General features: G+C 43.6%; 2 protein-coding genes across 6 annotated transcripts; one reads left to right on the forward strand and one right to left on the reverse strand.

Annotated features, from left to right (window-relative positions):
• Positions 1–1,893: 1,893 nt before the first annotated feature.
• LOC130374140 (uncharacterized) lies at positions 1,894–4,367 on the reverse strand. Of its 5 annotated transcripts, none has more exons than XM_056580736.1 (5): positions 4,262–4,367; positions 3,857–3,906; positions 3,574–3,774; positions 3,219–3,430; positions 1,894–3,017 (listed from the first exon to the last, which is right to left on the reverse strand). In XM_056580736.1, the coding sequence occupies exons 1-5, from the start codon at positions 4,288–4,290 to the stop codon at positions 2,904–2,906; spliced, it is 606 nt and encodes a 201-aa protein (XP_056436711.1). In that variant the 5' UTR covers positions 4,291–4,367; the 3' UTR covers positions 1,894–2,903. The 5 variants fall into 5 exon arrangements, 4 of the variants coding, with proteins under 4 accessions (XP_056436711.1, XP_056436713.1, XP_056436714.1 ...); XR_008893585.1 differs by having other exon boundaries at positions 1,897–3,017; positions 3,574–3,803; positions 3,884–3,906; positions 4,262–4,365; XM_056580738.1 differs by having other exon boundaries at positions 1,898–3,017; positions 3,893–3,906; positions 4,262–4,366.
• Positions 4,368–5,223: 856 nt separating this feature from the next.
• On the forward strand, positions 5,224–21,275 carry znf512 (zinc finger protein 512). Its single transcript, XM_056580909.1, has 16 exons — positions 5,224–5,527; positions 8,173–8,305; positions 9,396–9,460; positions 9,650–9,702; positions 10,810–11,390; positions 11,993–12,082; positions 12,424–12,546; positions 14,530–14,654; positions 14,878–14,964; positions 15,077–15,175; positions 15,658–15,825; positions 18,915–19,115; positions 19,386–19,487; positions 19,600–19,662; positions 20,213–20,311; positions 20,418–21,275. Exons 2-16 carry the CDS (start codon positions 8,206–8,208, stop codon positions 21,273–21,275), a joined length of 2,814 nt encoding a protein of 937 aa, XP_056436884.1. The 5' UTR covers positions 5,224–5,527; positions 8,173–8,205.
• Positions 21,276–23,537: the final 2,262 nt, after the last annotated feature.

Below are 23,537 nucleotides of genomic sequence, written 5' to 3' on the forward strand. Positions count from 1 at the left end.
GAAGAATTTTATTGGTTGAAGTTTTCACTAAATATTATGAGAGTAAAATAATTGTTTGTTTTTACTCCTGGTGGGTCTGTCTTGCATATTAGAGTGTTATTACCTTATTAATACCAATTTAACATTATCCAAAAAAAGTGTAAAAATGCAACAAAGGTAAGAGTCCCTTTAATCGTATTTACATAGGCCTACAGTAGGCCTGATTTCCTCTGAATGTTTAATTAAAAAAAGTCCCTGTCCATGTCAGATCCCTGTCCATCATACTCCTGTTGTTGTTTTCCTGCACACCTGACTGCCTCCTCCATCGTTTGCGGCCACAGCCCTCTCCCTGTACAATATTTCATGTTAAATACATTTCAGGATCAAGTTTGAGATTCCGTTTCAGTATTACTTGTTTTTGAAACCTGACGTGATCATATCTGTCTTATTTATTGCACCCACACATAATAGGTCAATGATACCATATGAGGTCATTTCAGACTCCTTTGCTTCCTAACACCTTGTGAGTTCCCTGGGTACACCAGCTGATGGGCCTGTGTATATATTGGGCATTTGATTCTCGTTTCAGAAACAAATATATTGAAAAACGAGTGGTAATTATGATTTCTGTTTTAACATTCAAAACGGTATATACAAGGTGCTTTTCTTATAAAGTCAAAAAGGGGCAAACTTATCTAAAATAATAATTGTTAGACATATAGAGAATCATCAGGGGATTAGTAACCTGTACTTCCATGGTCGGTAAACAATGCGACTGCGATCGCTCAGACCTCTCGATTATGATGCTACAATGCTAACAATGCTAAAAAACAAGAATATTTCTGCATCCGGTACGTCATGAAGTAGGGCGTGGCTAGGGACCCATGAAGCGGAAGCATATCTCTCCTTGATGTTGCCCTGCTCCATTGAGCAGTTTGGTGGATTTAATGATTTGTTTCCGTGACCCAGTTCGCGTGAGTCAGTTCGCCAAGAGGAGTCGTTCGCGAATCGTTTGTTTGTTTGTTTGTTCGTTCGTTCAGTCCAGTTTCCGGTATCGCTTCATGGACAGCACGCCATTGCACGGTTCTCAGCTGAGTCAGTCAGACTCAGTGCTGCCGGAAACTCGACTGAACTAGGAGGAGTCGTTTGCAAATCGTTTGTTAGTTCAGCCTGGTTTCCGGTAGCGGTAAATCGCTGCATCATGGAATGCACGCCATTGCGCGGTTCTCAGCTGAGTTTGTCAGACTCAGTGGAGTCAGTGCTACCGGAGACTTGTTCGTTCGTTCAGTCGAGTTTCTGGTGAATCGAATGGTGAACAAGACGAACGAGAGAAAGGAACCGGTTCGGTTAGTTTCGAACCGGTTAGGTTCGTTCGTCCTAAAGACTCGTTCATTCGAACCGGTTTGTTCGCGAACGAGTCAACACTAGTACATAGGAATGAACGGGCGCCATTTTGGAATCCGTTGTCCATTTTATAATATGTCCCTGGTATACCTATGCTAGGCTCGATGCGGCATTCTCCACCTCATCTCCTTTTTTTTGGTGGTCAACCAGTGCCAGAGTTGCCTTGAATGTACTACAGCGTTTCTACATCTAGATCTTTTTTTGCAATGAGTCCATCTTTACAGAGAAATTCATGAAACACTGCCAAGGAAAACGGAGGGGAAAAGATCATCTTCGCTCCTGTGGACGGGGCCCTTGACTCTGGGATATCTGTTAGGGCTCTAGGATACAAATTATAAATCAATGAACAATATTTGGCCTTGTTTTTGACAATCATCAAATGCATGACTGAAGCTTTGTTTGGATGTCGTGCAGTGATTAAAAGGTTATTTGATGTGGGAGACGGACCACGGTCTGTTTAGGCACCAGGTCGAGGTCAAAAGTCCAAGACCTGTTGGTCAGTCGTTATCATTGATCAGGTCAATGACCGACCATCAAATGGTGGCCATTTTTTGTTTTCTGTGTTATTATTTTGTGGTTTGGGATAGCATTACAAGTTTGAAACTTGGAAAATGGCTGTAAATAGTCTGTTTCTTTCCTTCAATTGCAGAGATGAATATGTGACCCTGAATAGGCCCCGGAAAAAGGTGCTGCGTGCACACCCCCAACTTCCCTCTAATCTCCAAGGTTATCTGGCCGCACTGGTCAAGACATCCGCAAGGGAGGAGCAGATTATGGCAAGTTTAAAAAAAAAGGCAGGCCCTTTAGCCAGATGTGGGCGGCCGACTGGTGTTGGCTGCAGGACCTCCAGCAGCGTGGGCCATGGTGCAGAGGAACACCACATGGCCCTCTTGGAGCCGGCTGGTCTCTTTCCAGTTCAGAGCCTCGGCTTCACATGCGGACCGTACCACCAAAACACAACTCCTGTGGCATTTAGCTTTGTTTACAACACTAAAACATGTTGCTGGTCAGACAATACTCAGTTAGGCCTCTAGTCTAGGGAAACAAAGCAAGCCATTAACAACAAGTTTCATTTAAACAGCTTTAATCATTGGAATACAGAGCAACACGAAATGCATCCCGGTTATGATATATGACGTATAACACATGCACACAAACACACACACATGAATATATATATATATGAGCTTGTTTAACTTATTGTATATCATTATTTTCTTATATGTAGTGGACAATTATTACAATGATACAGAATTTTTTTTAAATATTTATATAGATTAGTGATTCCATTGTTACGACGGTTATTCAGGGTTGTTGCATGACGAGCAACAACAGAAGGGACGGATCCCTGTGGAGTAGAAGACAGGATGTACGCCATTCAGCATTTATACTGAAATTAAGTATAACATCTTGTGTTTCGACTGCTTCCTAAACTTCAAAGCATTGCTAACATTTTATCATTCTGAATCAACCATTACCCACAGTTCAATATGTATTATTCATGGATCTATTCATACATCCTACGAATCACATTTAGATGAAATAACATACAATAACATAATATTTTCATCGGTAATGTAATTGCTGTAAGACCAGATATATCTTGGAAGTATTGTGTACTTACAGCTTTTCTCCTGGGAAATAAAAAAGACATCGTTAATGTTGAATAATGAAATCCATGAATTCAATGTTTGATATCTTAATGTACACATTACTGTTAAATAAGTAAATTAATTCATAAATTAATTTGCAAAAGTTTCTAATGGTTGGAATGATTTACAAGGGTGCCAATCAGCATGATTGAAGTGTATGACTAATGTATCATAATCGTTTACCTTCCAGGACGGTCGTCCAACCACATCCAGGACCTGTTTGAGTCCTCTTTTATTGTGAGGACATTTGAGCAGGCGGTCTTCGTAGTACAGGAGGTCCACAGAGAGAATGGTGGAGGCATCGTTCTTTATTCCCGGGCCACGGTAGTCACAATATTTAGGATCAAAGGTGTGATGCAGCAGCACCAGGATAACTGGCTTACCATCTGCAGGTTCTAAATCAAAAGGTCATTTGTTGAAGGCCAAGGAATTACTGCCAATTGTTGTACAATGTTGAAAGATGTTAACATAATGGAGCTTGATTTGTTTGATTTAAGCATGGATAGATCCTGTTTCGGTTTGATGGATGTGTTCAAACCTGGACATTTGTCTTGAGTCTCTTGGATGTCGATGCCAGGCCTGGTGCTGATCCGACAGAAGGCCAGGGTGAACTCACGTTTCTCCTTTGACACTTCAGTCTTGCCTTCCTTCTTGAGTTTGGTTGTAAATTCATTGGTCACAGCAGTGTCCCCATTGACAGTGTAAAACTTTCTCATGGTTCCGCCGCTAGAGATGTTATCTATGGTCAGAAATGACAGCAAAGAAAGACTAGGAGGCATACATATCTTCAATATTGGTTTCACTATCACACAAATTACTACCTGCAGTTTTACTGGTCACTTCCTTACCAGTCATACCTCGTGGAGCCGTTCTTAAACGAAGAGAAAAGAGAAGTATTAATGGAAGAGAACATAATTCTACGTGGCAACAATGTTGTGACATGTAGGGATATGGACGCACGTTATTATGGATACATGAGTTTATCTCCCTTCTACATAAGGCTATTAGGCCTACAATATATAATTAAATATAACAATAAAAACCTCGCCTTCTTTTTTAGCACACGAAGCATTAATCTGCGTTTCAGTGTGTTTGTGATAACAACCAGACAAAGGCGGAGGAAATCGTTTGCGGTCCTTGGCACTCCCTTTAAAATGTTTTAAGCAGGCCTACATTAATGAAAACATTAATACGGACAAAACAGTCCTAAACATTGAGCCACTTACCCGATAGTTTCATACCATCTCTCTGCCATGATACTGCTCTGTCAAACTTTCGCTTTGCTTTAGCTTAATATGCTTTAGGTTTCGCTTTTGATCGCGTGTGTGTGTGTGTGTGTGTGTGTGTGTGTGTGTGTGTGTGTGTGTGTGTGTGTGTGTGTGTGTGTGTGTGTGTGTGTGTGTGTGTGTGTGTGTGTGTGTGTGTGTGTGTGTGCGTGCGTGCGTGCGTGCGTGCGTGCGTGCGTGTGCGTGCGTGCGTGCGTGCGTGCGTGCGTGCGTGCGTGCGTGCGTGTGTGCGTGTGTGTGTGTGTGTGTGTGTGTGTGTGTGTGTGTGTGTGTGTGTGTGTGTGTGTGTGTGTGTGTGTGCGTGTGTGTGTGTGACCTATGGTCAGTTCCACAGCGCCCCCTACGGTCAGAACCACAGAGCCCCCTACGGTCAATACCACAGCGCCCCCTATGGTCAGTACCACAGCGCCCCCCTAAGGACAGTACCACAGCGCCCCCCTACGGTCAGTACCACAGCGCCCCCTACGGAGAGTACCACACTGCCCCCATACCGCCCCCCTCTCCCAGGGAGAGGATCCTACAGGGAGATTCAACCCTGTCACTGAAACTGCGGTCCGAGAAGTGCGGTCCAGAAACGGCCTCTGATGCAGGATCCAAGATCAGACCTGGTCCAGACCCAGTCAAGCACAGAGCCGGTCCAGACCCGATCCAGACCCGGTCCAGACCCGGTCCAGACCAGCACAGGCACCGGTCCAGACCAAGTCCAGATCCGGTCACGACCCGCACAGGCCCCGCCCCCTGGAGTCCCAGTCCAGAGCAGGCCCCATCCCCTGGAGCCCTGGTCCAGAGCAGCACAGGCCCCGGCGAGACCTGACCCGGTCCAGAGCAGCACAGGCCCCGCCCCATGGTCCAGACCACCAGGACCCGCCCACCCGGTCGAGACAAGGCCCCGCCCTCCCGGTCCATACCAGGCCCCGCCCCCGGAGCCGCGGGTCCCACATCCTTATTTGCGCTCCGCACACGGAGGGCGTTTCAACCAACCGAGGGATGTCGCGAATGGCCGTTCTGAGTGATCTGTAGAGGACTTATTGTGGCGTTTGTCTGCGTTTCGTCATTTACAGATTCTGACCAAGATTACTCTTTCTGCGGCGGGTTTTCCTCGAGTAGGCCCGCGTTCCCCCACCGTGCCTCGGATCAGAGCCGGGGTGCAGGCCGAGGAGGAGGACTAGCTCGGGGAGACATGGAGGCCAACCCTGCAGAGGGAGGGTACGTATGCTACAGTCTGGGAGAAAGATCTGAGATCAACAGTCCGCAAATACAAAGAGGACTGAGAAGGCTGCAGGTTGCAGGGCTCGGCTCCGCAGAGCACCGTGCTCTGTTCTCGGTCGAAAGGGGAAAGCAACTCTTTTTTTTGTGCGGCTATGCAGAGTGATACGATGGTGGTTGCTTTTTAAGCGATATGCACAGCCTTATGGATTTCATTTGTTGATCCATGATCACCGCTATTTTCTACTTTTAAAATCTATTATCTTATTATCCATATCTATAATGTTAAACCCTGGCTGTAACCAACCAGGTGGGGTTCAATCCCATGGATCTATAATCCATCTTCGCTTCATAAAACAAACACATTTATTATGCATTTATTAATAATAGTATATTATTATTATTCACATTTTACTCTTATGAATATCTAATGTTATTTTGTACGTTATATAATATTGTTATTTATAGCGTTTTGTGCAGTTGCAACTTTGTGTGACCATTTCAGTTTTTGCAGGACTTTTGCAGGCCTACTGGGAGGTGAGAGGGAACCAAGGACTATGATCATGTGTCCTCAGATAGATTATAAAATATTATTTCTTAGCATTTAAACGATTTCAAACACAAACTACGAAGCACTGTTATTTGCATGTTGTAAAATAAACAATGCGACTCCTCTTTTTAAAAGCGAGATCCCATAGTATTTTTCTGAAATGCTATATTAGTTAAGTAGGCTGTTAATTAGGGTAAATATTAGGAAGGCAAACAAACAATTATCCTTAAACGTCTCACTCTGAAATGATTCCCTGAATAAATCAGGGAACGTCGGGTTGTGATTGTGCCATCATTTCAGGGAGCATGGCATCAAGTTCAAGAAATGGTTCACGAAGATTACTTATTAGTACTATCATGAAGAGTACTTTAGTACTGTCATGAATGTATCATGAAGGGTACTATTAGGGCTGTCATGTATGTATCATGAAGAGTACTATTACTACTATCATGAATGTTAGATGAATAGTACTATTACTACTGTCATGAATGTAAGAGTACTTTTAGTAGTCCACTAGCATGCATCATGAAGTGTACTATTACTACTGCCATGTATGTATCATGAAGAGTACTATTAGTACTGTTATGTATGTATATTGAAGAGTACTATTAGTAGTCCACTATCATGAATGCATGATGAAGAGTACTATAAGTACTGTACTGAGTGGATCATGAAGAGTACTATTAGTACCGTCATGAATGTATCATGTTAGCACTATTAACACTATCATGAATGGATCACAAAGAGTACCAGTACTATCATGAAAGGGTACTATTAGTACTATCATACTGAGTACTCTTAGTACTATCATAATGAGTACTATGAATTGATCACAAAGAGCACCATAAGTACTATCATGAAAGATACGGTTGGTACTGTCATAAATTGATAATGTAAGGTACTTTTCCTGCTATGATGAGAAGATCATGAAGCATACTATTGATTATATCTTAAAGAGACAGAGCAAGATCCACAAATTATTCGCAATATCAATTTGAATCACAAATACGTTTCAGATGCCCTGACAATTATTTCTTATTTGACATTCATGGAAAACAGGTAGAACTCGATTGATATATTGTGTTTATATCTTTGCAAAAAAACGTAAAACGCATGTATACAATTTGTAACTGTTGGTAAAGAAGAACCAAATTAACTTGTTAAACATTCAACAATCAGTCACAGCTGTGGTGAATGAACTAACATGTGTGGCTATACTATGAGGTGGTCTGATGTAGGAGTGTGTCTATACTATCAGGTGGTCTGATGTAGGAGTGGGTATACTATGAGGTGGTCAGATGTAGGAGTGGGTATACTATGAGGTGGTCAGATGTAGGAGTGGGTATACTATGAGGTGGTCAGATGTAGGAGTGGGTATACTATGAGGTGGTCTGATGTAGGAGTGGGTATACTATGAGGTGGTCAGATGTAGGAGTGGGTATACTATGAGGTGGTCAGATGTAGGAGTGGGTATACTATGAGGTGGTCTGATGTAGGAGTGGGTATACTATGAGGTGGTCTGATGTAGGAGTGGGTATACTATGAGGTGGTCAGATGTAGGAGTGGGTATACTATGAGGTGGTCAGATGTAGGAGTGGGTATACTATGAGGTGGTCAGATGTAGGAGTGGGTATACTATGAGGTGGTCAGATGTAGGAGTGGGTATACTATGAGGTGGTCTGATGTCGGAGTGGGTATACTATGAGGTGGTCAGATGTAGGAGTGGGTATACTATGAGGTGGTCAGATGTAGGAGTGGGTATACTATCAGGTTGTCTGATGTAGGAGTGTGGGTATATTATGAGGTACTGTGATGATGAATTTGATAGTCAGAAAGTTATATGGAGCAATATTGAGTCATAGAGTTTAATGCTGTTATCATTTGATTGTGAGAACCAATCTGATGATCCAACCCAACAGAAGTCTCACGTGTACCTTGTGTATTTATGTATGTAAATTAAGGAGACCTCCACAAACGTTTTAGATTTGTGAATATGGCAAAATACCAGCAGAGTTATTATAATGAGTTGGTGGTTGGCTGGAAGGATGGTTATATTACTGTGGTCAGTTGTCAGAGTGTTTGTGTGTGTTCCCAGCATTTATCTGTGAGGTGAACCGAAGCTCCAACAATGGACCACTCACACATCGGTGGGGACATGTCCCCTCCGTATGCGCCAAGGAAGAGGAAGTCGGGCCAGGCTCAGCCCAAGGGCGGTGTGCCATGTCCAGGTAAACAGCCCTGCATGTGATCATAACTTAGTTCTATTTATTGATTCTAAATGGTACAAAATATCATTTTGGTGCTTCTGACAAATCTTTCAAACATCTGTTAAAATATGGCTTAAATGTTTTAATGCAAATTAGTTATTATTTTTCTGGGGGTCAATCTGTTCTTTGCATTCACGTGACGGGCATGTTGGCAAACTTAAGATGGCAGGCAGGAAGTGAAGAACGTCAAGCAGCAGTACTCTTTTTAGGTAAACAGTGTTCAAATAATCAAGAAAGATACCAGAAGGAAATATATAAATATATTGGAACCGATCCATATCGTTTAAAAAATAATAAATGTTCAAATGATATTAACGATTTACACACTATAGTCAGTAGACGATGGAAGTTTCCTTGTACTGCAAACCTTGTACTATAATGGAGATAAACTGAAATTGTTTGCCTGGAGGCACATACGTTTTTAGTTTGAGGCTGGGTTCACAAATTGGGATCAAAAGAACTAACGGACAGCTGTCGTCAGATTTCGCCAGGGTGAGTGGTTTTAGTTTTCAAGTAAATTACCTCCAAGTCCTGCGCTTAGGATGCAATGAACCAATGACTGTAGGCGTTGTTTTAAGGTGAATACAACGGTTGGTCATGAAGGTTTAGAGCAGTGCTGAGCGGCTGTTTGCAGCGCTGGCGGGAACGCTCTCATTGGAAACACGAACCACTTGAGTTCCTGTTATGACACACTTTTCTGGATGTTGGTTATGAATTATGATCCCTGTTACTAGATAGCATAGTATCCTACACCAACATTCTTGGACACACCATCAACCTCCAAGAAACATATCTTTACTTGTATCCCATGTCTGTCCATCCATTGTTTGTCAATCCAGTGTCTGTCCATCCAGTGTCTGTCCATCTAGTTTCTATCCATCCAGCGTCTATACATCAAGTGTCTGTCCATCCAGTGTCTGTACATCCAGTGTCTGTACATCCAGCGTATGTACATGCGACCAGACAACACCTTCTGCCCTCCTTGTTGTAGTTGTGTGTTCATTCATTTATTTAAGTACAAGACTGTGTGTAACAAAACCCTTTCATTTAGTTGTAACAGTGGTTCACCGACTGCCAGACAGAGCCTTTGAGTTGAGCGTCCTTGGACATTCAAAGGTAAGAATCAAGCCATCTATACAGACCTGTTAATAGCAAACATAAGTTGTTCACAACAATGGTATCGATGCATATGAGAAACACCTCATTTGTTGATGGTGTTTGTGTCCCTTTTCTAATACTGCCAATCTGTGACCATCATGCACGTGGCTGGGTTTTACTCTACGGTTATGTACTTGAACATTTTAGAGTGACGAGGCCCAAGACGCTCATAAAATGAAAAGGACTTATGGTAGGAAGAGGTGAGTGACTTATTTAACCACATTATTCGCTGAAATCGTTGTAATTTCCTGGACATGTCACAGATTTATACACTTTAAACCAAGGCATTATTTGGTAATGCTAATGATCAGTTATGATAACCTGATTAGTTATGTTAACCTGATTCACCACTCTGAGCTATAGTTACCAGAGTATTGAGTCTGCGGCCTTACCTTTTGGTCTAGTGTTAGTGTCGGCAGTCTTACCTTTGGTCTAGTGTTAGTTTCTTAGCGTGGGTCTAGCGGTGTTAACAGCTGGACCGGGGAACACCTCTTCAACTGCATTCATTGGGCTTTTGGGTTTCCGTTAACACCACTAAACTTTTACTCAGTTTGACAAGATCAATAAGCATTTGGAACAATCCAGTTCTTGGGCCTCATTTATCAACCGTACTTTTTACAGATTTGTGCGTAAGGAGTGCTTACGAACATTGCCACGCAAAGTATGGAATTTACCTAAATGTACTTATACATAGGTATTTAAAATATAAGCACAGCTCTATAAGCACAGCAGCAGCTCTGCCGATATTACAAGCAAAAAGAAAAATATTAAGAGTGCCAACATATGCATTATGCAATCAAAATACACATATGTCCCGTGTTTCCTTTAATTAGAAATAAATATTCAATTACTCCTTAGTCTAATTTTAAACAGACAAATTGGTGTCAAACCGTATAAAATAATTGTTTGAAATGTAGTGCAATGGCTTATCTTGATTTATTGGAAGACTTGGCAAACAATGCTCTCTTACCTTAACTCACTAACCCCACTGGAGTGACAGGCAGGTCCTTAACCTTACCTAAACTCACTAACCCCACTTTAATGACCGGTCCTTAACCTTACCTTAACCTTGCTCGCTCACTAACCACACTGTAGTGAAAGGCTGTTACAGATGGCATTACATACGTACATGATGTTAACGGTTGTTACGTTGCTTTTTACATGGATAGTTACAGGCTGTTCTGTAATGTTCTTACATGATGAGTACATTATGTTACAGGCTGTTGCATTACTTATTTCACGCTGACTGGAGCTGTTCCAAGGACAGTGTAAAGGGCCACCCCTCCATGTTTCTCTCCACCGTCCAGGTTTGAGGACCCCCAGGGCGTCCCGGGGGGCCCGCTGGAGTACCCCACCACCAGCTGCTCTGTGATGTCTTCAGGCCCCCTGGCCAACGGCTCGGACATGGGCTCTGTAGCCCAGCCCGCTGCCAGACTGCCACCAAGGCTGGTAGCCAAGGACGCCTGGCCTACGGCCCCGGAGTCGGGCAGGATGAGGCCCCAGCCTCAGGCCCAGCCCTGGAACCCCAGTCGGGAGAGGCTCTCTGAGGCCCAGAGCTGGGCTGCGGGTCGAGAGCGGCCCCAGGAGCAGCTCTGGAGTTCCAGCAGAGACCGATCGGGACACCCGGGGCAAGACCAGAGCTGGATCCCAGGAAGAGAGCGAGGCCACACCGAACAGGCATGGGCCAGCGGGCGGGAGAGGGGCCCCGAACAGGCCTGGAGCTCTGGGAGGGACCGAGCCCAGGATCAGGCTTGGAACCCGGGGCGTGAGCCTGGACGGGACAGACCCCTCTCTGGGAACGGGCAGGGCTGGGGTGCTGGGCGCAGCCAAGACCAGGCCTGGGGCTCAGCCGCCAGGGACCGAGGAGAAGCACAAGTCTGGAGACCTGGTAGGCACACACATTGTCTATTAGAAATTGAATAAATATAGACGTGTGTGTGTGTGTGTGTGTGTGTGTGTGTGTGTGTGTGTGTGTGTGTGTGTGTGTGTGTGTGTGTGTGTGTGTGTGTGTGTGTGTGTGTGTGTGTGTGTGTGTGTGTGTGTGTGTGTGTGTGTGTGTGTGTGTGTGTTTCCACTAATTTACACTTATTGAAAGTCAGCTTTAACCAGTATTTTATTCAGTTCATGTGTTACACCCACATCTCTGCTGGAAACAGTTTATTTTCCTTTCTTATTTTACTGTTGTAGAGCTAATGTGATACGCTTTTAATGTTTTTTTGTGATACGATTTTAATGTTAGTTCATGTTACAGCCTCTCAACAATGCATGACTGCGTAAATGAGAAGGCTTTTGACAATTTAACGATATATCCTGCTCAAAAGCTTTGCCGACATCAACATAAAGTATTTTTAAGACGTTGTTAAAATTACTTCAAAGTGCTTTTCGACTGTTAATGATTTGCTTGACTAGTGCTTGTATACACAAGTACACGTGTGCAGTGTGCGCTCAGAAAAAATACAATTAATCAACCATTTTGTGTACTTTTTCAAGACTTGCCTTTAAAGAAGAGCCAGAGAGTCGAAGTTGAGAGGAATCAGCCGGTAATCACCTATCAACAGGCCCCAGAAAACAAAACCTCTGGTAAGTAATACTTTATATAGTATAAAAACACTTCTAGCAAGTTCCTTAAAAATATGCAAAGTTCTCTTGCATTGAAGGAAGCAGCTGAATAAATAAATTCATACACAAGTACACAAAGTATCGCAGTTTGCAGCATGCATCCACATGGAGCGCATTGAGTTTTACATATCTTCTAAAATGAACCAAAGTACCGCTGGTCCCCTTACCAACGCATCGACTGCATCCTTCTTCACTAGCAGGACCCGAATAGCTCAGTGTAGTGCAGGTCTGGGTATTAGTAAAAACAGGAACACTAATCTACTATAAGTCAACCTTTTGTCTCCCTGTGTGACGTGCTGTAGGTTCAGACTCGGTGGACGTAAGAGACCTCCAGAGCAACGCAGAGCACAACGCGGCCCGGCCCAGCGAGGAGCCCAGACCGCTGCTCCCCCCCTCCAGGAAGGAGCTCCCTTCCTACCCTCCAGGTGAAAGACACTGTGGCTCAGGAGGTAGAGCGGGCTCATGGTAACCGCTAGGTTGTTAGTTCGATCCCCGGTGTCATGGTGTCTCTGAGTAAGACACCTCACCCTAACTGGCTGTCGCCTAATATTGTTGACTTCACTTCCGTCGTTGTGTGAATGTTAGGCATATTGTAATTGCTTTGAGTGGACACTGGTTAGAAAAGCGCTGTGTAAATGCTGTCCATTTACACAGGCCAGGGGAGGAGGACATGCTGCTGTTGATGGGACCTAGCTAAAACCTCATGGATTGCTTATGATGCACTGCCTCTCATAGCTACAGAATTATATCATACCAATCGTTTGGCACCCCTGTGTTCCAAACCAAAGACTAGGTAGGTTGGTAGGTTTTCAGCTTTGCTTTGAATAGCTCGACAGTCAGCTTCCCTGATAAAGGCTTCCCTGACTGAAGCTTTTCAAAAACAGTCCTCTCACTGCCATGCATTCACTGACAGACCTACACCGTGGTATGAATGGACCCGTTTCAATTGTTTAATACACATAATGAGAAATATTTATCAGATTGGTTACGAAGGATCTAAATATTTGTTTCGCAACTCACCATACGTTTCAATGGCACCAGGGTAAGACACCAATAAGTTATCTGATAACAATTTCGAATTAATCATGTTTAATTAGTGATCTGACTGCAAATATAAAGTTTACTATCTAAGAAAGCACAAACTTAATTATTGGGACATCAGATTACTACATACCATGTAAAATGTTTTCATGGTAAAACCCATGTGTTTACAACCCATTACATGGGTTGTAAACAGCTGCCTCAAATTCAGTGTTGTGCCTGCTGCCAATAAAACTGCTGCAGTTACACCCATTATCAAAGAAAATTGTTCTGACCCCACATCTCTACTAAACTATCGCCCTATCTCCAACCTCCCCTTCATGGCCAAGATACTGGAAAGAGCGGTGGCCTCACAACTGTACACCTTTCACAACCACCACGATCTGCATGAGCCCTTTCAATCTGGCTTCTGCTCCTGTCACAGCACAGAGACTGCCCTTCTACGTGTAGTTAACAACCTCCTAGTGTCTGCTGACTCTGGTTCACTTAACATTCTCATTCTTCTTGACCTTAGTGATACCATCAACTAAAATGTCTTAATATCCATCGGTCTGCTATTGGTATTTCTGGAACAGCCCTCAAATATGGAAGAAAATTGGAAAACGAAGGAAATGGTGAATTCAGTGAGAATACTGCTGTTGGTAGCAAAAGCGTCCCTAATGCTGGGACTAGACAACCATTGACAGTGATTATGTTTCATTCAATTTCTCAGATCAAACTGCTGTAATTTGCTACATTTTAGCCCAGCCCATTACAGCCACCTGCCCCAGAGGTAGCTGTTCCCAGAGGTAGCACAGCCACCTGCCCCAGAGGTAGCTGTTCCCAGCGGTAGCACAGTCACTGCCCCAGAGGTAGCTGTTCCGTCTGTGTTCAGGGACTGGGCCTTCAGCGCTGGGAGTAGTTGACCATCGCTTGGTACTGGGCGGACTCTCCCACTTGCGATGTCACCAAGTCTAAGGATAGGGCAGATTTGAAACGTGCTGCAATGACGGATCCCCCTCACACCTGGTGGTAGAATAAGGGCCCTTAACAGTATCCCACTCCCACCTGGTGGTAGAATAAGGGCCCTTAACAGTATCCCACTCCCACCTGGTGGTAGAATAAGGGCCCTTAACAGTATCCCACTCCCACCTGGTGGTAGAATAAGGGCCCTTAACAGTATCCCACTCCCACCTGGTGGTAGAATAAGGGCCCTTAACAGTATCCCACTCCCACCTGGTGGTAGAATAAGGGCCCTTAACAGTATCCCACTCCCACCTGGTGGTAGAATAAGGGCCCTTAACAGTATCCCACTCCCACCTGGTGGTAGAATAAGGGCCCTTAACAGTATCCCAGTTACTGAATCCTATTGTCTGTTGGATGGACAGGCAGCCAAGAGGAGCGCTGGCAGCTGCATATCGTGGCCAAAGGAAGGGTGACCTGTCCCAAGTGCAAGAGTGTCAGCAGGAAGACCGTGGAGGGCTTGAAGAAACACATGGAGAACTGCCGCCTGGTGGGTATTGGTCAAAGCACCAATATATTGTCCATAGAATGTAAGCTTGTATACCACCAAGAGAGGGTCCCTTGGAGGTATAATGACTGTGGGAGTTTAGGTTAGCCTAACTGCTCATTCTACTAGTTAAGTATTAACATATCGGCGGGTTATGGGATTTTCAGCAACTGGGTATAAAGACAATTTAGTTGTAAAGAAGTAAACTCTTGTGTGACGTCTGCAGCAACCGTTCAGCTGTCCACACTGTGGGAAACAACTCAAGTCTTCAACTGGGATGAAGTACCACGTCATGGCCGACCATAGCAACTTGGTAAGAATATTCACACATGTTTCACCAACTTGTAAGACTATTCATTTGTGTTTTATTTCGTCAAGTCAGTTATTTGTTGCAAAATTTGGGCTGCATTTTCTCCCTCTCTTAGCCCTCTCTGGACGATTCCCAAGGCTTGGACGAACGTGCTGTCAAAGAGAAACTGCGCAAAATTCTGAAGAGACTTGGAAAGTTAAAGTGTTCCCGCGAGGTAAGGCTGTGACAGTGCATCAAGCAAGTTTGCCATTTGATTTTTGAAAAATATGAAGTCATGCCGCATTAAGTTTAACTGGTATTGCAGGTAACTCACACACACCACCAGTTAAATAGGCTGGGAAAAGGGCTGTTCAAAATCAACGCAACCAAGACATGCAATGGCATACAACTTTTTTAACCATATTCAATACTTAATACAATATTTAATACGTTAAGGATGCAGACATTCATTCAGAGTTAACTTCAACAAAAAAGCATTTCTGTGTATTTCAACTTGTCTATGAGATCACATTTGTATAAATCTAAATATTAAGATAAAAAAGATATGGCAATCTAAGATAATTTCCAACTGTAACTTCAGACTGTGACTAAGATAAGCGCGTGTGACATTTGTTTTGTTGAGTCCTTGTTATCACTCTTCAGTTCCATTTTTTGAGTATAATGGTGTCTGGTATCTTTTCCTCTTCTCTTTGATAGGGCTGCACTTCAGGCTTCACTAGCATCATGGGCTATGTGTACCACATGAAGAAGTGTGGTAAGCAGGAGTCTGAGCTGGAGAAGATGCTGCTCAACTGCTCTCACTGTGGGAAGGCCTACAAGTCAAAGGCCGGTCTGGAGTACCACCTCAAGTCAGAGCATGCCCCCGTAAGTCTCACATTGGACGTGTACTAGGGCTGCTTGATAATGGGAAAAATCATAATCATGATTATTTTGGTCAATATTGAAATCACGATTATTCAAACAATTATTTTTGAGTTTGAAAACATGTTGTATTAATTCAGCATGTCTCTCCCAAAATAAACTTTGGAACAGAGAACTTTGAAATTTCGCCTAACAAAAATGCACAAAATGGTAAAATAGAAAATGTTCCTATCTAAAATAATAGAGATATGTATCCAGCTGTTCTGCCCTTTGTATGAAACATCATACATTTTTTTTTTTTTTAAATAATTTTGTGATAGTTTTACGCTAAAATCAAAATCGCGATCAATATTCGATTAATCACCCAGCCCTAACATGTACCAGTCATATGTTTTACAAGTCTTATGTTGGACCAGTCTAATGTTGGACATGTACCAGTCTTATTTTGGTCATATATCTGTCTTATGTTGGACATGTACTAGTCTGATGTTTGACTACCAGTCTTTTGTTGCATCAGTCTTACGTTGGACATGTACCAGTCTTATGTTGTACCAGTCTTATGATGGACACAAAACAGTCTTATGATGGAAATATACCAGTCTTATGTTGGGCATGTACCAGTCTTATGTTGTACTAGCCTTAGTTTGGACATGTACAAGTCTTACGTTGGACCAGTCTTATGATGGACATGTTCCCGTCTTATGTTGGACATGTGCTTTTTGAAAGGACCTGTCACCTTACACAGTGCACTGATACGTCATTTTTTAACAACAGATATTTAATAGTTAAAGGAAAGTGGAGAAAATGATTAACTAAAGAGAATACTAACGATATACTTGATCAAAGATTTACCTTGTGACAAAGACATATTTTTTTATGTTTCCCTATCACATTGTAACTTGTCTTCTCGCTTAAAGGGACACTGTGTAGGAATTACTCCCATCTAGTCGTCAAATTATATATTGCATTCAAACAAATAGTGCTCGCTTTTACAAATGGAAGTCGCAACCTGGTTGCAACTACGGTAGGCAGTATATGCCAAGAAGCTTTGACAACATGGCATCCAATACTACCTCATCAAGTTTTCTTTCGGTGATGAGGTACGTTATTTCAAACAAACTTCAAACTCTATTGAATCATTAGTGTGAGCATGTAATGAGTAATTATTACTCCTTGAGCAAGATAGTGAATTGTGTTGCCATGTTTATATTGTCTTTATTGGTAACTTTACTATGTCGTAGTCTAACCTATAGCATCAGTTAACAACTTGACACACAACAAACACACATTTTTTACTAGTGCTTAGATTGTTCTTCAACGCATGAACTATGTGTAATAATTAATTGATTAATAGTAATTAATTAGTAGTCAAACATTCATTGTCAGAGATCATCACCATTAGGGGATTCAATGGTAGGGTGAGGAAGAGGACAGAGAGGCAGTGGATTGGTTGGAGGTAGTAGCTAGTAGGTATGAAATGCAACCCTTATTCAATCAAACATAGCCTATGCTGCTATCCACCAATGAGGCTGTTTAGGCTTTAACTTGTTCTAACATGTTATACCGTTATGCTGCCTGTATAATGAATTACACAACCAAGCAATGAGAAATGCATGTAATTCAGACAGTATCATTGATTTACTTGTCGCGAGAACTTCAGCGTCCCTTTGAAAAACGTAATAGTTCATTAGCTCTTTAAACCTTTTTAACTTTTCCGCTTTTTTGGCAACGAGGATTCCTTCTCCTGTGGCGTGGCATCAGTATGATCTTGCATTATGAATGAAAGTGCAGCGCAGGCTTTCAAGTTTGCCGTGGCAGTGACAAGTGTGTCTTGCTGAGCTCCTTCTACGTTTCAGTCACACTTTCTTTGAGCGAAAATGCGTTTAGCCTGTTAGTACCACCTAGTGCTTTATGTCCCTCTCGACCTTTATAGTTTTTCATAGTCCGGAATAACATGGATGCCTCCTTAGGACTTATCCGTTCAAGTCCGATTATTGGCAGAGGTGATTTTACAGCAATGAGGACATCTTTATGAATGAAGACCTTGATTTTAGCTAATGCATTACTTAAAACGCTAAAGTGGCTGTTTTTGGATTTCGGCTTCTGTTTACAAAGCTATGTTTTTGCCATATGGGGTTGGCAGTCTTGCGCTCTCAAAGACAGTGATTCTGCCCATATTTTATTATTAAGGTCAAACTGATCCAGTGGTTCATTCCCCCAAGAGGATGAAATGCATGTCCGTCCACAGTGCCACACTCTTAAAGGTCACTGTCTGTGGGGACCCCAAACTGTTTTTAGGTGGCCTGCTTCAACAGTTAGATATTTGATACCCGTGTGAGCACCGCCCCCCCTCCAATAGATGCCCCCAATAGATAGACTCATGTTTACACACATCCCTGCTTCTCGTGATGATATTGTCCTTCTCATTAATGTGTCGCCCTCCATTTTCACATTAGTTATTTAATTTGAAATAACGTCTAATGTTATTATACCCCCATCTCGACACGGTCCCGATGATCAGCCTTTGAATGATCCAGCTCTTCTGTAATCCAGCTCAAAGCTATGGGCACAACGATCCCATGATCAATAACAATTCTGGATAAATATTGATCATACAGGGTTGGCTAGCTATTAGTTATATGACACTTAACAACCATCAAAATGTTATAGTCTGCAGGTACGTCAGGCGCTGATATGCATCCCCAAGTTCACTCAACTGCATGGGTCTACAAAAATATTAAGATAATGCAATTGCTTATTGAAAAATAAAGGGCGACACGTTGATTAGAACAACAATATCAGTCATGTGTGTGTCATACAGATTAAATATCTAAATACTGCAGGTGCACCTAGAAATTTGGTTAGGTGTGAAAATCTGCTCAGAAGTGTTAAAAAATGATATTCCCCTTTAGATCTCAAACAGAACTAGTATAAATACGGTCTGTCCCCCTCCCTGGACCAGGTCTCTCAGCAGTATGAATACGGTCTGTCCCCCTCCCTGGACCAGGTCTCTCAGCAGTATGAATACGGTCTGTCCCCCTCCCTGGACCAGGTCTCTCAGCAGTATGAATACGGTCTGTCCTCCTCCCTAGGTGCCCCAGCAGCAGGAGGAGGAAGAGGAGGCCCTTAAAGCCCAGAGCGAGGCCGACCCAGAGCTCACGGCCAGCGGCCGGGTGCAGCGGGCCTCGGCCCAGGTGGCCAACTTCCACCTGGCCGAGATCGCCCACAACGACCTGCCCAAAGACTGGCCCAAGAGGAAGTTCCAGTCGGACCTCGTGCCAGACGACAAAAAGGCAAGAGATGTTGTTGTTCTATACATTTTCTTCAGTGTAGGTGAAGCATAGCTTTTCTTCATGGTCTGTAACAGAGACTTGGTCATAGAGAACAGACAAGGACAAGAACCAACCCTATAACACGCAAGTTGATGACATTATTGATCATAGATCATTGAGAAAGAGAGAGATTCCCTCTCACTATCAGTTTTTCTTCTTTCTACAAGTAGACCTAAAAGATGAACACCTCTTGATGACATCATCTCTACATTATGTCTCTCCTCTGACTAGCTGAAGTACGCCCGTCCAGGTCTGCCTGCCTTCAGCCAGGAGGTCCTCAGGAAGTGGAAGAACGAGGTGAAGCTGCAGAGGAAGGTCCAGTGCCCCAACCAGGTCCTCATTATTGATATCACAGTCACATGATGTGGAAATGTTTCAGTTCATGATCAGATGCTCTATGAAGATGATATTGTAAAGGTTATTCTCTTGGATTCTTCCCATGCAGGGCTGTGGCTGCACCTACACCAGTGTCTCTGGCCTGAAGGCCCACCTGGGACTCTGCACTAAGGTAGGAACACATTGATCTCCAACACAAGAGCCCACACAAAACTGGGCACAAACTCTCTCTGCTCAGCATATATAGAATATACACAACTATAATATGTTTTAAAATCCATGGTTAGATGTTCCCTCTCACATGTATTTAAGCTGGCAAGTTATAACAGCCCTTAATAAAGGCAAGCTGTGGTTTTGTAGAGAGACTACTGTGTTTGTACTGAGTCCCTACTCTGGTGACGATCGAGTCTCTACTCTGGTGACGACTGAGTCTCTACTGAGTCTACTCAGTAGGGGGCAACTATTGTGTCTACTGGTGACTACTGAGTTTCTACTCTGGGGGCGACTGAGTTGTTCTCTTCTCTGGGGAGACTGAGTCTCTACACTGGGGTGACAGAGTCTCTACTCTAGTGGCTACTAGGTTTGTACTCTGGGGCTACTGAGTCTACTCTGGTGGCGACTGACAGAGTCTCTACTCTGAAACAACTGAGTCTCTTCTCTGGGGGCAACTGAGTCTCTACTCAAGTGGCTGCTGAGTGGTTCCTCTTCTGCTCTTCCTACAGGGTGACTTTGAGGCGGGGAAATACCGTTGTTTGATCTGCGGCAAGGAGTTCAATTCTGAGAGTGGAGTCAAGTATCACATCAACTCTGTTCATTCACAGGTAAAGACGGCAGTCCTCTTATTCTTCTCTAGATGTAACATGCACACACGGTTAGGTCTTAACTGCGTTGGTCTGACTGGTCACTCCCCTGCTGTTGCTCGAACAGGAATGGTTTGTGACGAACAAGAAAGCATCAAAGAAGTTTGAAAAGTACCTTCGGAGTCGGCCCAAGGAGATGGTGCATGGAGTGGACCAGCACATCATCGAGCAGTACCACCAGCATCACATGAACCACCACCACCTCCACCATCACCACCTGCAGCACCACCAGCAGCAGCACCACCATCAACACCACCAGCACGATCAGCAGCTCCAGCAGATCCAGCACCAACCCTTGCAGCAGCCTCTGCAGCCCCTGCATCACCTGCAGCACCAGGCCCACCTCCTGCACGCGTTGGAGCACCAGCAGCACCACCACCACAGCCACAGTGTTCCCCAGATGGAGCCGCAGCTCAGCCAGGAGGTGCAGCAGCAGCAGCAGCAGCAGCAGCAGCAGCAGCAGCAGCCACCGCCACCACTCCTCCACTACACCCCGCTGGAGCCGCCCGCGGGCTCCATGTGGGTGGAGGTGGAGCGGAGGGAGGTGGTGGCCGGGGGCGGGCCGGGGGCAGAGCTGACCCAGGTGGAGATGGTGAGTGTAGACAAAACCCGGCCGATGGACGGAGGAGCGGGGAGCGGGGGCTCAGAGTGCAAGCGGAGAGAGAAGGCGGAGCGGGGCAAGGCGGAGAGCAGGAGGAAGGATTGCTTCGCTTACGGAGGAGGAGGAGGAGGGGGGGGGGGTGGAGTGGCTGTGGGCGGGAGCAGCAGCAGTAGTAGCAGCAGCAGCAGCAATACGGGCAGCTCGTCCAGCGAATCAGAGCTGGAGCAGCAGGAGAGGCAGAGACAGATCGACCAGTGGAACCTGAAGAGGCCTGGGAACATGGAGGTCCACCACGAGGCTGCTAAACGCCAGAGGAACACCTAAAGAACTGTACCTTATTGTACAACAAGAGGTCAAATAATGGTCTTACTTATTTGTGAAATGTCTTGCCATTGTCTTATTTCAACTGTAACTCTGATCAAGCTATTTCATATATGACCTGTTTCTCATCTTGGAATTTTGTTTTTTAATTTGAAAACAACAGGAGACATACACAAGAGGGTAGCTTGCCATGAGACCGGGCTTTGGACACCGCAAAGTATCTACAGGAAGTACCGTAGCTTACGGTTAAACCTAATTGAATGTCGCCGTGTGTGTATTGCACAAGTCGGTATGAACCAAAAATTCCGTTATCATGGCCTTGTGCACAGGGCATTCAGAGATGGGCCATTCGTCGCGCACCACCGGAAATTGTGTAGGTCGAAAAAGCAGACTGCGCCAACTGCCTTCCTGTTGTGGTGATACAGTGACCAATAATGCCACGGTCATGCATGTATGATCCGAGCACTTCACCAACAGCTATATATTTAGCTTTCGTTTGAAACTAAACAACTTGGACTTTTTACTTTTTTACTCATACCAGATCATAATTTAACCCTGAGATACTCTAGTATCACAATGAGTAAAACATATCGATAGTCCTCCTCTATAGCTAATCCCCTCCTTCTTACTCCTCTCATGTTGTCATCACTTCTTACTCCTCATGTTGTCATCACTTCTTACTCCTCATGTTATCATCACTTCTTACTCCTCATGTTGTCATCACTTCTTACTCCTCATGTTGTCATCACTTCTTACTCCTCATGTTGTCATCACTTCTTACTCCTCATGTTGTCATCACTTCTTACTCCTCATGTTGTCATCACTTCTTACTCCTCATGTTGTCATCATTTCTTACTCCTCATGTTGTCATCACTTCTTACTCCTCATGTTGTCATCACTTCTTACTCCTCATGTTGTCATCACTTCTTACTCCTCATGTTGTCATCACTTCTTACTCCTTATGTTGTCATCACTTCTTACTCCTCATGTTGTCATTGCTCCAGTGGTGACCTGTGGAGGAGTTAAAAGGGTTCCATGCATGGCAGCATGCAGCACCTTCACTCTATTCTGCCCACACAAAGATTTGAAGAGGTCTCCTACCCTGGCACTGAGGTTTATCCTCAAGAAAACATGAGTGACATGCCAACACGCATTAAAGAAGGAGCAGTTGAGAAAGGGACTCCTGTCTATATGTGCCGTCCTGACAGGAGGACTCTCTTGGACTAAACTCCACGTGTATTTAACCAATAGCATGTCATGTTTTATGTACTCTGCATTTTCTATATTTGATATAGTGGCGTACGCTCCTGGATGGTTGTCTGCTGTATGTTTGTGCCGCTTTATTTTCAAAATGTGTTCTATGTACAGTTCGGATGGACGAAGAAGCAATTATCCTTTGTTAAATTTGTTACCATGTTTGTTCAGTTCATTTATTGATGTTTTGTTCTTTATCTCGTGTTGATATAATCCCTGTTAGTGCTCTTCCATGTAATCATCTTTAGACTAAATATTAGAGACATTTATATACTTTTTGAGTTGTATGTTAATTAGCCCATTGATCAAATGATGATCCCTGTAAATCAGTTCTAATGATATAGAGAATAGGTACTAATCTGTTTGTGTTCAAGTGCATTTCAAAGTCCTTCCCTCAGATGGCGTATGTGGCATCTGTATCAAGTTCAGCTTGGACTACTGTCCAGTTACCATACATAGAACCACTGACTGAAAAGATAAAATATCTGTTGAGGCTAAGACCAAAAGTGATAACATCATAAATGCACTTCCAACTGAGTGGCACAAAGAAAAGCCCTTGCTTCTTGACAAAAAGAGATCATCTTTGAGGCAAACTTCAAAATCAGATTTTTTTTCTATTTCCACTGCAAGGCAAAAATGAAAAATATTTAAGGCATTTGTTGGAATCTAATATTCTGGGAAGGATAATTAAATATATATTGGCGATATGAAAATTATTTTAAGTGTGTCCTATATTTTACTTACTGTAATTCTCTGATATCTCGTATCTCTTTTACTCCCTTATCTAAAGGGTGTTACGTGTTGAAATATTAAGGTCTCAAAAGTACTGTAGTACCATTCCAACTCATAGCACACACTAATAGAGCCATACCTCTGATTTCTAAGGTCTAAAAAAAGATTAGACTTCAAGTACATGTTAAGTCTAGGCCAGGTAAAGTGAATAACTACATTTGTAAAGTTAACATTTTTAGTATCACCACGTTCTCTATTTTGTTGGGCATAGTTTGTATT

This window comes from Gadus chalcogrammus, chromosome 21 (assembly GCF_026213295.1).
Source record: "Gadus chalcogrammus isolate NIFS_2021 chromosome 21, NIFS_Gcha_1.0, whole genome shotgun sequence".
NCBI classification, from domain to species: Eukaryota; Metazoa; Chordata; class Actinopteri; order Gadiformes; family Gadidae; genus Gadus; species Gadus chalcogrammus.

Bases quoted from the DNA above. Each gene is read 5' to 3' on its own strand.
- LOC130374140 (XM_056580736.1), bottom strand. From the start codon at position 4,290: ATGGCAGAGAGATGGTATGAAACTATCGG. The intron at 3,907-4,261 runs GTAAGTGGCTCA...TCTTCGTTTAAG, and splicing joins AGATGGTATGAAACTATCGG to AACGGCTCCACGAGGTATGA. The intron at 3,431-3,573 runs GTTTGAACACAT...CTTTTGATTTAG, and splicing joins GACTCAAGACAAATGTCCAG to AACCTGCAGATGGTAAGCCA.
- znf512 (XM_056580909.1), top strand. From the start codon at position 8,206: ATGGACCACTCACACATCGGTGGGGACATGTCCCCTCCGTATGCGCCA. The intron at 14,655-14,877 runs GTGGGTATTGGT...TGACGTCTGCAG, and splicing joins ACATGGAGAACTGCCGCCTG to CAACCGTTCAGCTGTCCACA. The intron at 14,965-15,076 runs GTAAGAATATTC...TCCCTCTCTTAG, and splicing joins TGGCCGACCATAGCAACTTG to CCCTCTCTGGACGATTCCCA.